Raw genomic sequence first — 13,510 nt, 5'->3', positions numbered from 1 at the left:
CGGAATTTCATGGTGGAAGAGTGTTTGGGGAAGACAGGTACCACAGAACAAGCATCAGGGCCCTGAGCACAGTGCTAGTGTTTTGCTTGCGGTGGGGACAACATGAGCGAGAGACCCCTGGGAAGCCCCTGAATGCCTAACCGGCCCTCTACACTCCCTCTCTGTCCCCTCCCTTGAACAGTGTCACTCCCCACCCTGGGCCCAGATTTATTCAGCTATGTACGTGCAATGGGCCAGGCTGATTCTGGCCTAATCCCCACCCGCCCCAGGGAGATGTTTGCATGCTTAGGTATTTACAGCCATAGCCTGTGGATTAAGGAAAGAATGGGAATTATTTTTCCAGTGGAGAGAAGGGCATACTTTCTCCAGATCCCGTCACAGAAGAGCGGCCAGGCAGCTCCCACCTCAGAGCTAAGTCTGGGCTAGAGGCATCATGGACAGAGGGGCTGTGTTCCAAAGGTCTTGAACCAGGTCCCCAGTGAAACACCTGTCCATTAAGGACTGCTCCTCTAGGGGGCAGGAGGACCATCTTTGCAACATACTTAGCCCTTTCTTATTGTCCAAGTGCCCCCACTACCACCAGGGCCCTCACTCCAGCCCTGTGTGACATTAAAATGTGACTGAAGAGCTTGCCCCTCGGTTGGGTGTGGGGAAATTAGATGCCTTAAAGGATGTGGTTGGACGTGTCTAAACCCCACCGCAAACTTGGCTTCCATTCCATGAACAAAAGAGGCTTTTCTGGCGAGGGTATCACCTAGAACACAGAGCCCTGAAGACGGGATCCAGTGCTCATTCACGGCAGGGAAAGAGCCCCGCAGCTGGCCAGGGAACAGGCCTCCGCATAAGCAGCCATGCTGAAGTTTCCAGCAGAGGGACAAAAGGGCAGCTTGCCACATATAAATAATAGTCAAAAGATTAAGGGCAAAAAAGTTGCCCAGAGTTTATAAATGAGTTTTCTCATTCAGGAGCCCTCTTCCAAGTGGGTGACATTTTCCAGAGATGAAATTTGCTTCCTTTGGATTCTTGGGTAACTGATGGCTTGGGGCAAGGGGGAGGTGGAGGCCACATTTCCTCCAGCACAGTCCCAGGCTTTCTCCCAGTGGGTGAACATGCAGCACAATTAGGGATTATTTTTAAATGGTGACTCTCAATCTTCTGGAGGAGGTTGTGTATGACCTAAAGTCATCTGTGGACTGCCAGGTTAGAAGCACTCATTCAAAAGGACCAACATGTGATTGCAGGCAGAGTCATAGGCTGTTGTCTCTAAGGACAACGCTCAGTCAACATAATTTATACTTTCATCCCTGGCACTGTGCTGGACAGTGGGGACGTAGCATGAAGGGAACAGGAATAGTCTTGCCCCTAAGGAGTTTACTGTATTAATGAGGACAGCAAAAAGAAGTCAATAATCACACAAATACATTCCAACTGCACTCACTGAATCCAAGGTGCCATCAGATTGGCCGTTGTTTTTTATATCACTAAGAAAGCAAGCTGCCAGAGTCTGACACACCATCAACTGTGATAACACATCAAAACTTCAGAAATGTTCACATGTGGGGAAAGTTTGTGTCTTAAAAGAGATGAAATGTGATACTTGACACTGAGAAGAGGCCAGCGAAGGAAAGAATGAAGACACTGTGATGGAGGACGACCAGGTGGGGAGGGCACCACGAGAAGAAACCTCTATTTAGATAGAGCGATGAGGGCAGGAAAGGCCACCCTCCCTTTCAGGACATAACAGTTAAGTCATAAGTAGGAGAGAGGGACGAGCAGGTCAGGTGGGGAGCACAACATGTGCAAAGGCCCCAAGGTGGGAAAGACCTGAGAGGAGAGGAACATGACTGACGGCCAGGACTGGAGAGAGAGTGAGGGGCGGGGTGGTGAGGGGTGGTGAGGGGCGGCGAGGGGCGGCAAGGGGCGGTGAGGGGCGGTGAGGGGCGGTGAGGGGCGGTGAGGGGCGGTGAGGGGCGGTGAGGGGCGGTGAGGGGCGGTGAGGGGCGGTGAGGGGCGGTGAGGGGCGGTGAGGGGCGGTGAGGGGCGGTGAGGGGCGGTGAGGGGCGGTGAGGGGCGGTGAGGGGCGGTGAGGGGCGGTGAGGGGCGGTGAGGGGCGGTGAGGGGCGGTGAGGGGCGGTGAGGGGCGGTGAGGGGCGGTGAGGGGCGGTGAGGGGCGGTGAGGGGCGGTGAGGGGCGGTGAGGGGCGGTGAGGGGCGGTGAGGGGCGGTGAGGGGCGGTGAGGGGCGGTGAGGGGCGGTGAGGGGCGGTGAGGGGCAGCGAGGGGTGGTGAGGGGCGGTGAGGGGCGGGGAGGGGCGGTGGGGCGTTTTGGTCATGGGAAGTTCTGGATTTTAGTTTTTGTATGAGTCAGCTTGAGCTACCATAACAAATACCATAGCCTGGGGAGCTTAAACCACAGAAATTTATTTTCTCACATTTCTGGGGGCTGGAAGTCCAAGATCAAGGTGTGGACAGGGTTGGTTCTGGAGGGCTCTCTCCTTGGCTTCTCCTTGTGTCTTCACATGGCCTTACCTCTGTGTGTGTCTGGGTCCTAATCTCCCCTCCTTATGATGACAGCAGTCATACTGGATTAGGAACCACCCTTGTAACCTCATTTTAACTTTATCACCTTCTTAAAGACCCTATCTCCAAATACAGTCACATTCTGAGGTACTGGGGGTTGGGACTTCAACACATACATTTTAGGACAACACAATTCAGCTCGTAACAGTCTCAGAGGATCATAAAACCACTGAAGGGTGTCAAGCAAAGGAACAATATGATTGTGTCTACGTTTTTAAAAATCACACTGGCTCCAATGAAGGGACAGGATTAGAAGGGGTGGGGACAGAAGCAGAAATGAGCTGGGCTGTCGCCAATGTCCAGACCAGCGATGCTGGCAGCTTGGACCAGGGTGAAAGTGGACAGATTTGAGAAGAAGCCTAGGGTGGGAGCCACGTGGCCTCCTATGGAGTGAACTTGTTCGTAGTTTGAGTAATTGTGTGGACGATGCTGTTCACTGGGCTGGGGAAGATGAGAAGAGGATGGAGTTTTCAGAACCCTCCCTGCCAAGCTCATTTTCCCTTTAGATCCCAGGGGGGTCACAGATAGCTTATGCAGGTCCCCATAGGACACAACCAGGATGGAGTAGGAAGCTGGTTTACTTATGGCAGGGGGCACATTTCTCTGGCCGAGTACCCTGTTTCCCCCAGGCACACCCTGAATGTGGGTCAGCTAAGATGCTCACTTACAGGTAGGACCTCCCATCCCCCCCAGTCCCCCACATATTTAGTGAGGGTTCCAGAACCCTGATTCCCAGCTAGAGGATGCAGCAAGAAGCCCAGAGATGCCTGGCTCCCTTCCTACATGGACAAAAGCCCCCAGTCTTATCAGATGTCATGGCCCAGGCTATTCCAATGCCACATCTTCCCCATGGCTGTGTCTGTGCTGCCCAGGGCAGGGGACAGGCCAGGACAGAGTGAGGGCTCTGGCTCTGAGTCCAGTTCTGGGCTTGGGCACTGACCTCCCTGGGACTTCATGTCCAATGTGTAGGGCCAAGGGACTCGGGGACAGAAAGGATAGCAGGTGCTGTTAAAGGAAGGGAAAGTGCTTTGTCTGAGCTGCCAGCCCCCGCCTGGGAGCCCAGCTCTCAGTGAGCCACCAGGAGGAGAGGAGGGAAGTACCCTCCTACCACAGAAAGACAAAACCCCTCCCAGAGCTCAGCCAAGCACAGAAAGCAGAGGGGTCACTGTGGATCCAAGGCATCCCTGAGGAAGAGGAGATTGTGTAGGGCCTGAATTCCTTAACAGCCATTTCATTCCAAGGGAAGGATGACCCCGACTGACTTTCCCATGAATTACCTTCCACAGACCAAAGGAAATAGTTTACTTTTTGACCAGCAGCCTTGACACAAGAGTGAAACCAGGGCTCATGGTAATCCTGGGAATTCTGCAGGCCTGGACCAGATTACCTCTCTGGGCTTGTGGAATTTCAGGCTGAATACTTGCAGGGTCCACCCAGGGCCTGATGCTCAAGAGCCCTGGTGCTTATCACGGACCACATGGCTCCCTGGGCTCCACCTGGCATGAGCACCACCAAGAAGGAGCCACTCTTGTTCTTTCTCCTCAAGTCTTTGGAACCCACAAGTCTGCTTTCTGTGCGCTGGAGATTTCACACAGAGAGGGGATCTCTGGATGGGGACCATCATGTGGTCCATTAGCAAGGGGCAGCACACCCAAACATGTGGTCACACGGGAAAGACGGAATGAAACTGAGCCCTGGCCTGAGTCCTGGTCTCCTCCCACCCTACAAATCCATTCCCTAGTGGTGAATGCCCCTGCGGGGTCAGTCTCTGTGCCCTGGTTCTGGGGGGTGCATGATGAATGAGACCTTGTGCAGACCCTCCAGGAATCTCTGCAGCGGTAGGCTCCACATAAAGAGCTCCTGCTGCTGTCTCAGGACAGCCCTGTCTGTACAGTCAACCACAGAAGAAGGGACTCTCTGGAGGCATGAAGAGAGAGGCTCAGAGGAGTTTCCGTGGCAGCTGGGACAAGAAGGCAGGGTCTCTACCCAGCTCCCCTCTGCCTTGCCCACACTCCCCAGAGGCACAGTCACCCACCCTGCCCAGCTTCACCTGGGGCCCAGCCCCTTCCTGGATCCCGGCTGCAGGGAGAGAGGCAGAGGGACCACACACCAGCAAACAGGCCTAGGGAGGTCAGTTAGGGGTTGGATTGTGTCCTCCAAAAAGATACGTTGAAATCCTAGCCAATGGTCTCTCAGCATGTAGCCTTATTTGGACACAGGGTTGATGCATATATAATTAGTTAAGATGAGGTTGTACTACAGTGAGGTGGTCCACTTAAGAGAAGACGACACAGAGAGAAGAGGGCCACGTGATGACGAACAGAGGCAGAAATTGGGGTGATGCATCTACAGGCCAAGGACTGCCAAGGATTACCAGGAGACACCCAAAGCTGGAAGAGACAAGGAAGCATCCTCCCCATAGGTTTCAGAGGGAGCACGGCCCTGCCCACACCTTGATCTTGGACATCTAGCCTCCAGAATTTTGAGACAATATATGTCTATTGTTTTAAGCCACCCAGTTTATGGTACTTTGTTGTGGCAGCCCTAGCCAACTAATACAAGGCCCAAGACCTCAAGTTCCTGTCCCTGGAGAAGACCCCTCCCCGCCCCCAACACACACACATACACACACATACACACACACACACACACACACCCAGCTGCAGCCACTCTAACCCATAATCACACTATAAATCCCTAAAAGTCCTTTTCAAACAATCTTTCCCAGACACAGCATCAGCTGGCTTTGGGTCTGCATTACATGCCTGTACTCCATAGCAGGGCAGCTGCACTTCCCAAACCCTCTGTGATTGTGACCAGATCTGAATTCCAACCAGCTCTGGGAACTGGAGTCCACCTTTCCTCTCCCCCATTTCCTCCTTCTCATTGGCCCCAGGGAGCCAGGCTCCTCAGTTCTTGGAGAATGTGAGCGTCTTGGTACCTGGCACATGCTGTAGTGCTCGAACAGAGATAAGAAGCCGACATCACTGCGTGCAGCAATGCCTCTAAGAAACATGATGTTCCCGTCCCCAGAATCCAGCTCAACTACGTCGTTGAAAACATTGGACACGGCTTTCCCCGTCAAGAGCAGATTGACAAGTTCCTGTAGATGAGAGATAGGTGAAAGGCTCGTCCAGTCTCTGAGTCAGCTACTGCAAGGGTGGAGGGGAGGCTGGGAACAAGAGAAGAGGGTGGAGAAGGAAGGAAAGCAAGGAGGGAGAGAGACTAGAGTCAGAACAGGTCGCAGTTCCAATTTTCCCACAGGCCCTGAAGGGAAGTTGCCAATTTTTCTAGGCGCCAACCGTCTTTCCTCCACAATCATTCATTGAGCACAGACTGTACAAGGGATGCTGTCCTAGGCCCTGGGTTGTTGTGGGGGACCTGCAGAAGTGTAAGACAGGGCTCCTGACCTGGGACCTTGGGGTCCAGACTGGGGGGTCAGGCGTGTGGCTGCAGGGCTGCAGGGCAATGTAGGACATGACTGGGGCTATGAAATGTGTCAACAGAGCTTTCTGGGCCCCGATGGACACAAGACCACATGACCAAGTCAGAGCAGCTGTGGAGAAGTGACATTTGGGTGGGTCTTGAAGGATGGTATTTTTTTAAATAAACTTTTTTATTTTGAAATAATTTTAGACTTAAAAGAAGTTGTAAAAATAGTGCAGAGTTCCTGTGTACCCTTCACCCAGCTTCCCCCAACAATAACATCTTACATAACAGAGCACATTGCCACAGCCAGGAAACCGGCTAAACTCCAGGCTTCTCCTGGATTTCACCAGTGACAGTAGGGTTTTAACAGGGGTATGGAGAGCAGAAGAAGAGACTTTGGGGGCAGGAGGAGCAGAAGCAGAGGTGGAAGCAGGATACCCAGTCTGTGATCTAGCTCTGTCTCTGCCTTTGTCTTGCTGTATGGCATTAGGCACTTGGCAGCCCTGGGACTCATGCCACATGCCCAGCAAGCCAACAAGCGTGCAATCCTGTAACCCGGAGATGGTGACATGTGAAACATCGTTTCTCTAGAAGTCCGCTTCCTGATAGAGGGTATCTGGAGGTCTTAGGAATGGAGAAACTGAGGCTCACAGGCAAGAAAGGACTTGCCCAAGCCACACAGCTGGTCAGTGCCAGAGCTGAACTTCCACCCACATGTTATGGCTCCCTGTCTGGTGTCCCTTCCCACTCCCCTGCCTTGCTATCCTCATGGTACCACCTGCCTGGACACAGATTCGAGATGAAGGGTGGCCTCTAAGTGCCCACTGCTCTGCTGAGGAAGGATTCGCATGAGCCCAGCCCCAGTGCTTAGGCAGGCGAGCAGCCCATTCCCCCACTATGAGGCAAGCAAGAAGGCATCTCTCCCACAGCACGTAGAAATGGTCATGAACACCCTTTCTCCAGCAGAGTTTACTGTGCAGGACAGAGTTTATAGAAGTGTTTTCCCCTGAACTGTGAAAACAACGTCCGGGATCAATAAATCCCTCCATTAACACCAACACCCCCTGCCCCAGTGACAGTGAAAAAGGCCTCCTCTGATGGCCACAGAAGGGCTCCCATTGGGAGGCCTCACTGTGTCCTTGCAGAGGAAATGAGAAAAGGAAATGTCTGCGCTAAGATACTGCACCTCAGGGGTGGCAGCTGCTAAGAAAGACAGCACTTTTCTGGTGAGTTTGCGTTTTTTCATCTGGTTTTCAAGAGGGAAGAAAACACCCAGCTCCCTAATCTGAGGTATGTCCAAATCTTCCTCATAGCAGAAAGCCTCCTTGAGATGGGGGAGAAGAGGGGCCAGGCCTCCCCTGCTCCAGACTCAAAAGTCACATGGTAGTGAAGCTTAGCAGCCATCTAGCCTTGCTGCTCTGTGGACCCGCACACGGTGCTCCTGGGGAGCCTATTAGAAATGCAGAATCTCAGGCCCCAGCACAGACATACTGCATCCGAGCCCAGGGGACTCAGGTGCACATCAAAGTTTAAGAAGCCGTGGTCTGTTCCAAATCGCTCTTCTAAAAAGAAGGAAACTGAAGTTCCTGAAGGGGAGGAAGACGAGCCCAGGGGACTCAGGTGCACATCAAAGTTTAAGAAGCCATGGTCTGTTCCAAATCGCTCTTCTAAAAAGAAGGAAACTGAAGTTCCTGAAGGGGAGGAAGATTGTCCCAATTCATCCTGTGAGGCAAACGGAGAGCAGGAATGGTCGGCCATCCTCTGCACCCACCTGACAGCCCACCCCGGGGCAGGACTACTCTCTACCCTCCACAAGAAGCTGCGTGGGGCACCCAGAGTGACAGTGGGCCACCTGGGCAGCCAGCAAGCAGCCACTCCCCTGAGGCCTTCCTCTAGGAAGGAGGGCATCAGCCAACCCACAGTCCCTTTATGGGTACCCTGGACAGATCACAGGCCTGAGCTCTCCCCTACATAGTATCCAGGTAGGTTTCCAGAACTGGGCACAAGTAAGCCAGGATCTCCGGGACAATTGGGTCCTCAGTTGGACCTGTGTGACACACTTTGGCCCTTGGACATGCTGAGGATCTGATTACACTGTGGCCCCTATTGTCACTCTGGGAGGCCTTACCAGGGAGAGGAAGGCACGGACAGGAGCCAGGTGTAGGAATCAGCTTCCAGTCCTGATGCTCACTAGACAGGGTCCTGAACAGGCCCCTTCCCTGGTGTCACGAGAATGACTAGAAGATCAATGACAAGCAGCTGTGCTCAGGGTCTCTCCTGCCCCCCATGAGGGCCTTGAGGGCCCCTTTGTGAAAATGCAGAGAGAAACGATTGTTGTCATGACAACAGCTGCCCTGTCCCCAGCCCGTGCCTGGGGTACCACTCCCTGTGTCCTGGCTCTGGGCTGTGTGGCACTTGCGCCTGCATCCTCCTCCCTTGCATCCCCCACAGCTCCAAGCACACAGACAGGCGCCCTGCAAGCTCTCTGGAAACAGAAGCTAAACTGACTTCTCCTCCTAGGTTTCCATGCCAGTGACCCACAGCAGAGGTGGGCATGTGAACGCTGCTCAGAGAGTGTTGGCAAAGGCTAAGAAAGAAGAGAGGGACGGAGGAAGGGGAAGGATCGCCTGGCTGCCTCTGGGCCCCACGGCACCCCCTCACCTGTGTGCAGTATCCATGGGCTCCAATCAGGTGGCTGGTGGGGACATCGAAGTCCTGACGGATGCTGGAAAACACAAGAAGCAGTGGTGTTAGCATGCCTCTGCCTATGCCAGGCTACTTGGAAAGCCTCACTGGGTGACCAGGTACTCCCCTCAGGTTCCATGCTGAAGCCCAAATTCCATATTTGGTGGGAACCTGAACAGTCTGTGATCTGTGCCTTCCATGGAGGAGATTCCCACATGGGGGCTAGAGCCCAGACCTCCTCAATTTGGGCTCACTGCGCTCTCTGGGAAATGGCCTCCACTCCAGCCTAACCCAGCAGAAAGTCCTCTGTGCTTGGAATCCAATACCCTGAATTCACAACCCGACTTTGGCTCCTGAGAGTGGGGATTGGGGCCTCCTTTTCCATCTCTGGGCCTGAGTCTGCCAGTCTTGTTAAATGGGAGGAAAGACTCTAAAGTAACAGCTTGCATTCTAAAATAACAGCTGCCTCCACCTAGGCACAGCTCTTACACCAGGCACCATACACACCTTATTCTCTAAAACCCTGTGAGAAAACCAAGGCTCAGAGAAGGGACTGACTTGCCCCAGGGGGCTCAGCTCGTGGGCAAGGGGGCTGGCAGGGAACCCAGGCAGCTGATCTTTCAGGCCTGTGACCCCCACCCCATGTTACCACTGTGGCCCCACCCTCGGAGCGGTCCCTCAAAAGGCACAAGGTGGGGCCGGCCCGGTGGCGCACTCGGTAGAGTGCGGCGCTTCGGAGCGCGGCGGCACTCCCGCCGAGGATTTGGATCCCATATAGAGACCAGTCCGCTCACTGGTTGAGTGCGGTGCGTGCACGACACTGAGGGTTGCGATCCCGTTACCAGTCACGAAAAAAGACAAAAAGGAAAAAAAAAAAGGCACAAGGTGGGGCCGGCCCGGTGGCGCACTCGGTAGAGTGCGGCGCTTCGGAGCGCGGCGGCACTCCCGCCGAGGATTTGGATCCCATATAGAGACCAGTCCGCTCACTGGTTGAGTGCGGTGCGGGCACGACACTGAGGGTTGCGATCCCGTTACCAGTCACGAAAAAAGACAAAAAGGAAAAAAAAAAAGGCACAAGGTGAAAAGCCCCCTTGGCACAAGAAATTCCTCAAGCCAAAAAAAGGGATTTCTAGGGCTGAGCAGCACTGGGGACCAGAACAAGTCAGGGTGACCCAGTCAGCCGGGGCCCTGCCACAGGTGAGGTCCGAGGTAATGAGCACCAGGAGGCAAAAATCCCTCTCTGAGCCTCAAAACCCTCCTGCCTGGCTTGTCACCATGAAGACGTGTTCCTTTTAGCTACCCTAAATTAGTCCTTGTTCTGCACAGTTTCACTTTCAATGGTTCCAGCTATCCGTAGTCAGCCGCAGTCTGAAAATAATTTTGAGAGACCACATACACCTAACTTTTACTAAAGTATATGGTTATACTTGTTCTATTTTATTATTAATTACTATTAATCTCTTATTGTGCCTAATTTATAAATTGAACCTTACCATAGGTATGTCTGTATAGGAAAAAACAGTATATACAGGGTTCAGTACTATCTGCAGTTTCAGGCATCCACTGAGGGTCTTGGAAAGTGTCCCCCATAGATAAGGGGGGACTGCTGTATTGTTGAACAGAGCCCCTTAATGAATAAACAGTAAAGGAGCTACTATCCACTGACCATGCTCAGCAGATGGTGGTTTTAACCTTCCAACCCCACAGCAAGGTAGGAATTAACTAACTCTATTTTATAGATGTGGAAAGCAGCTCAGAGAGGTAGGTGCCAAGGGGGCACCCAGGCCGGTCTCCTCCACTGCTGTACATGGCTGTGGGGGGCATGCCACCCACCCAGCACTATGCCCAGGGCATGGCTTGCTTCCTTCATCCATCCAAAGAGAGCACTGAGAGGCAGCCCAGGGATAAGAAGGGCTTAGCAATCAGAACGTTTATTTTTCCTTTTAGTGAAAGAGAAGAGAAACCTGGTCTCAATTTAAGCTTTAAATCTGAGATCTGCCATAAGCCCAAAAACCTAAAACACACACCCTTGTCCCTATATCCTTCCCAAACAAGTTTAGAAACTCAAGCTCTGTAATACTTGCAGGAAAACGCTTTCTTGTGGTTTTTTTATAACCATGGCCAAATGGGGAAGGTTTGTGGTCCATGTGAGAAGATGGGCTGTGGTTACCATGGGAGGAGCCCACAGAGGACCTCTATGGCTTGGGGGTCCTCTGGAAGGATAACCATGGCCAAATGGGGAAGGTTTGTGGTCCACGTGAGAAGATAGCTGTGGTTACCATGGGAGGAGCCCACAGAGGACCTCTATGGCTTGGGGGTCCTCTGGAAGGGGCCTTTGAGGTTCATGCACCAGAGACAGCCAGCAGGCCTAGGAAGGGGCCGTTCGGGAGTGACTCACATAGAGCATAGCACTCGGCTGGCGCTAGCTAAGGCAGAAGAATTGATGGAAGCGCTCTCCCCAGCATACACAAGCATCTTCTGAAAAGAAGAAAATAACCTCAAAGGAGTCCTGGGTGGACTGATAAGCATCGCTGGCCCCGGGCCACCCCAAGCTTTCAGAAGCAGTCAGATCTTCATAAGCCCACAGACTCGTGCTCACCCGCGGGCTGCAGAGCCTGCGTCAGCCAGGAGCACAGGGGCAAGCAGAAAGGACAATGGGAGGAAATGGTAATTGCATCCTTAGGTGCAAACATGATGGGAAATTCAGAAATGCACTTGGGTCTTGAAAGGGAAGAACATCTGTATTTCACATCAGGGCACTTGGGAGATGCCAAGGAGCGGTTAATGGCTCAAGAGATTTACAACTTTGGCAAATCTAGATGCCCAGACCTCCCTTTGGGGGAATTCCCCTGAGAGCTGAGTGTGAGTCCTTGAGCAGAGGAACAACAGCCGCCACTCTGCTCAAAGAGAAGTCCATTCACAACAGCGCCCTCACCAGACCCAAGCTCTAGTCGGGCCTGCCATGTGGCCACAAACCCCTCCGCCCTGGGCCTCAATCTCCCCTTCTGTAACACGAAGTTCTTGGACAAGATGAGAGGTGTAATAGGCTGAATTGTGTCCCCCCAAAATTCAGATGTTAATGTCCTAACCCCAAGTATCTCACAATGTATACTTGGAGATAGAGAGAGGAGTCATTAAGTTAAAACAAGGCGTATAAGGTGCGCTCTAATCCAATCTGCCTAGTATCCTCATAAAAGGACATTTGGACACACAGAGACACCAGGGATGGGTGTGCACAGAGGAGAGACCATGTGAGGACTCAGTGAGATGGTTGCCATCTGCAAGCCCAGGAGAGAGGCCTCAGAAGGAAGCAAACCTGCTGGCACCTCGATCTTGGACTTCTAGCCTCCAGAACTGTGAGAAATATACATCAAATCAGAAATACGCTTGTTGGTTCAAGCCACCCAGTCTGCGGTACTTTGTTATGGTAGCCAAAGGAAACTAACACAAGTGGCCGCCAGTATCTTTTCAGACTTAGAACCCTTCCTTCAAATGAAATCTTATAGACAGAAACACAAGGGCAGAGATGCTCTGAGTGAAGGTGGTGGGGGAACTTGTCCCATCTTTCTCCCCCTCCACCAGCCCCTGCGGCTCCGGGTCCCCAAGGACATGCAGCATCCTGGGAGCAGGGGTTGAAATGGTGGAGGGGCCGCCTGAGTCTGGGCTTCCTACACATTCTGGGCTTCTGAGCCGCAAGCCATAACAATCCCTTTCCCGGGACTGACTTACCCATCCAGTCTAATGGACAGGTTGTCCTTCCCACAGTCCTACTGGGGGCTGGACAACCCTGGGCCCTAGGCAAATCCTGAACAGCCTGAGGAACCAGGCACCTAGCTGGTGACAGGAACCAGGAGGGCCCAGGCCCAGAAGAAACATGCCCCAGCAGCTATCCTGCACTGGGGGCCCCTCCAGGGAACACAGCTTGCCTGGATTTCAGAGTCCAAGAAACAGAGTAAGGGAAGCCTCTGTGGACTTGGCCAGGCGATGGAAACTTACAAGGAGGGGCTTGGCCCTGGCTGCCTGGCTGCTAACCTCCTCAGCATTCTGGGAGCAAAGGGCCAGAACCCTGGACCAAGAGTCTGGGGTGATGACCCAGCCTCAAGGGTGTCTGGGTCACCCAATGACAGAGGAGAGGAAACAGAGAGCTCTGCCCAGGATGTCATCAAGGACCAATCTTCCCAGCTCTATGTCATAAAACAGAACAAAGGGGACATCAGGCCTGGAAGGGCTCTCAGGGCTCAGCATTCTGCAGATGAGAAGATGACAGGCCAGGGCTAATGACAGATGTCAGCCCAGTCTCAGGGCCCCAAGCCAGAAGAGACCTCTGCTGCCTCCCTCCACTTGCCCTTTGTCACATGCCTTGGAGCAGGCAGAGCTTTTGCCCCCAAGCAGGCTGACAACATGGGAGCCTCAAATCTACAGTCTCACAAATGTTCAAATGCATATTTCCCAAAGGAGGGCAAGACCACCATCTCTGTTTTACTGAAAGAGAAACTGAGGCCCCGAGAGGAGAAAGAACTTTTGGTTTTCTAGTCACATAAAGAATCAGCATGGGCCGGCCCAGTGGCGCACTGGATAGTGCGCCGCTTGGGAAGCACGGCGGCGCTCCCTTCCGAGGATTCGGATCCCACATACAGACCGGTTCCCGCTCACTGGCTGAGCGAGGCGCGGGAGCAACACCGAGGCTTGCGATCCCGTTGCCGGTCCCCGGTCCGGTACGGGGGCAACACTGAGGGTTGCGATCCGTTGCCGGACACGGAAAAAGACAAAAAAAGACAAAAAAAAAAAAAAAAAAAAAAAAAGAATCAGCAGGGCTAG

The 13,510-nt window shown here is 53.1% G+C and overlaps 1 protein-coding gene across 2 annotated transcripts in view; it reads right to left on the bottom strand.

Moving 5' to 3' along the window:
* FAM188B (family with sequence similarity 188, member B) overlaps nt 1–13,510 on the bottom strand; it is a 119,218-nt gene that overhangs the window by 10,778 nt on the left and 94,930 nt on the right. Inside the window, exons 14-15 of one of the 2 annotated variants that reach the window (XM_008584917.1) lie at nt 8,669–8,732; nt 5,520–5,681 (exon numbers count right to left, since the gene is read on the bottom strand). In XM_008584917.1, the coding sequence (XP_008583139.1) occupies nt 5,520–5,681; nt 8,669–8,732 (226 nt within the window). Of the gene's footprint in view, nt 1–5,519; nt 5,751–8,668; nt 8,733–13,510 lie in introns of those variants that run through there. The other variant, XM_008584918.1, reaches the window with a different exon arrangement.

The sequence above is a fragment of the Galeopterus variegatus genome, unplaced genomic scaffold (assembly GCF_000696425.1).
Source record: "Galeopterus variegatus unplaced genomic scaffold, G_variegatus-3.0.2 Scaffold3405, whole genome shotgun sequence".
NCBI lineage: Eukaryota > Metazoa > Chordata > Mammalia > Dermoptera > Cynocephalidae > Galeopterus > Galeopterus variegatus.
The sequence above is the reverse complement of the archived record's forward strand: the minus strand, read 5'-3'. Positions and strand labels throughout refer to the sequence as shown.